This window comes from Eurypyga helias, unplaced genomic scaffold (assembly GCF_000690775.1).
Source record: "Eurypyga helias isolate BGI_N326 unplaced genomic scaffold, ASM69077v1 scaffold39897, whole genome shotgun sequence".
NCBI lineage: Eukaryota > Metazoa > Chordata > Aves > Eurypygiformes > Eurypygidae > Eurypyga > Eurypyga helias.
This window is the reverse complement of record NW_010260518.1, coordinates 8,648-9,249: the sequence shown is the minus strand read 5'-3', so window position 1 is coordinate 9,249 and position 602 is coordinate 8,648. Positions and strand designations below refer to the sequence as shown.

Here is a 602-nt window from a genome sequence, read left to right as displayed (position 1 = left end):
ATCTGTGGGGACATGACGAAGGAGGAAAACCATAGTACCAGAGCTGTTGTACTGTCAATTTGCAGTAACTGGAAATTCAAACAAGATTATATGCTGGGAAAATCACTCCAGTTTCACCTGGATGTGGCACGTTAGCCCTGCATGTTCTTCAGCATGACAGAAACACTGTGGTGCCTGCTCCAGGCTCTCAGTATCCTGCCTCCACCACCCTCCCTTTCACCATTGCTGCAGGTGCAGGTCCATGCTGGTGTTTAGACTGAGATCAGTAATATCTAGGAAATCAATGTTGAAGATGCTGGGACCCACGGGGGTGAGCGAGCCAAAGCCAGTGGCAGAGCTGGGAGGGGTGAGGTCCAGCCACTCCATCGTTTCCCATGGAGACTCAGTGAAACTCATTTGTAAACTGGAGCCATCACCAGGGGAAGGCGAGAGCTGGGTCTCCATGGGTGAGAGAGGAGTCTGTAAAATCTCCTGGGAGGTGAGCAGTTCATCTGCAGATTTGCTGGAGAACCCCTCCATCATCCCTTCAAAGTGGGACTCTTCTCCCCCCATCTTCAGCAGGGCGATTTCACTGACCCTCCCCAGGGGGCTGTGGGCATTCA

General features: G+C 52.3%; 1 protein-coding gene across 1 annotated transcript in view; it reads right to left on the bottom strand.

The window, feature by feature from the left end:
- Positions 1-216: 216 nt before the first annotated feature.
- Positions 217-602, bottom strand: part of LOC104512183 (myocardin-like) — a gene marked incomplete at its 5' end in the record, with an annotated part of 8,662 nt that continues 8,276 nt past the window's right edge. The window contains 1 exon segment of the mRNA XM_010155061.1: positions 217-602. This exon segment is cut by the window's right edge and continues 28 nt beyond it. Within this exon segment, the coding sequence (XP_010153363.1) occupies positions 217-602 (386 nt within the window).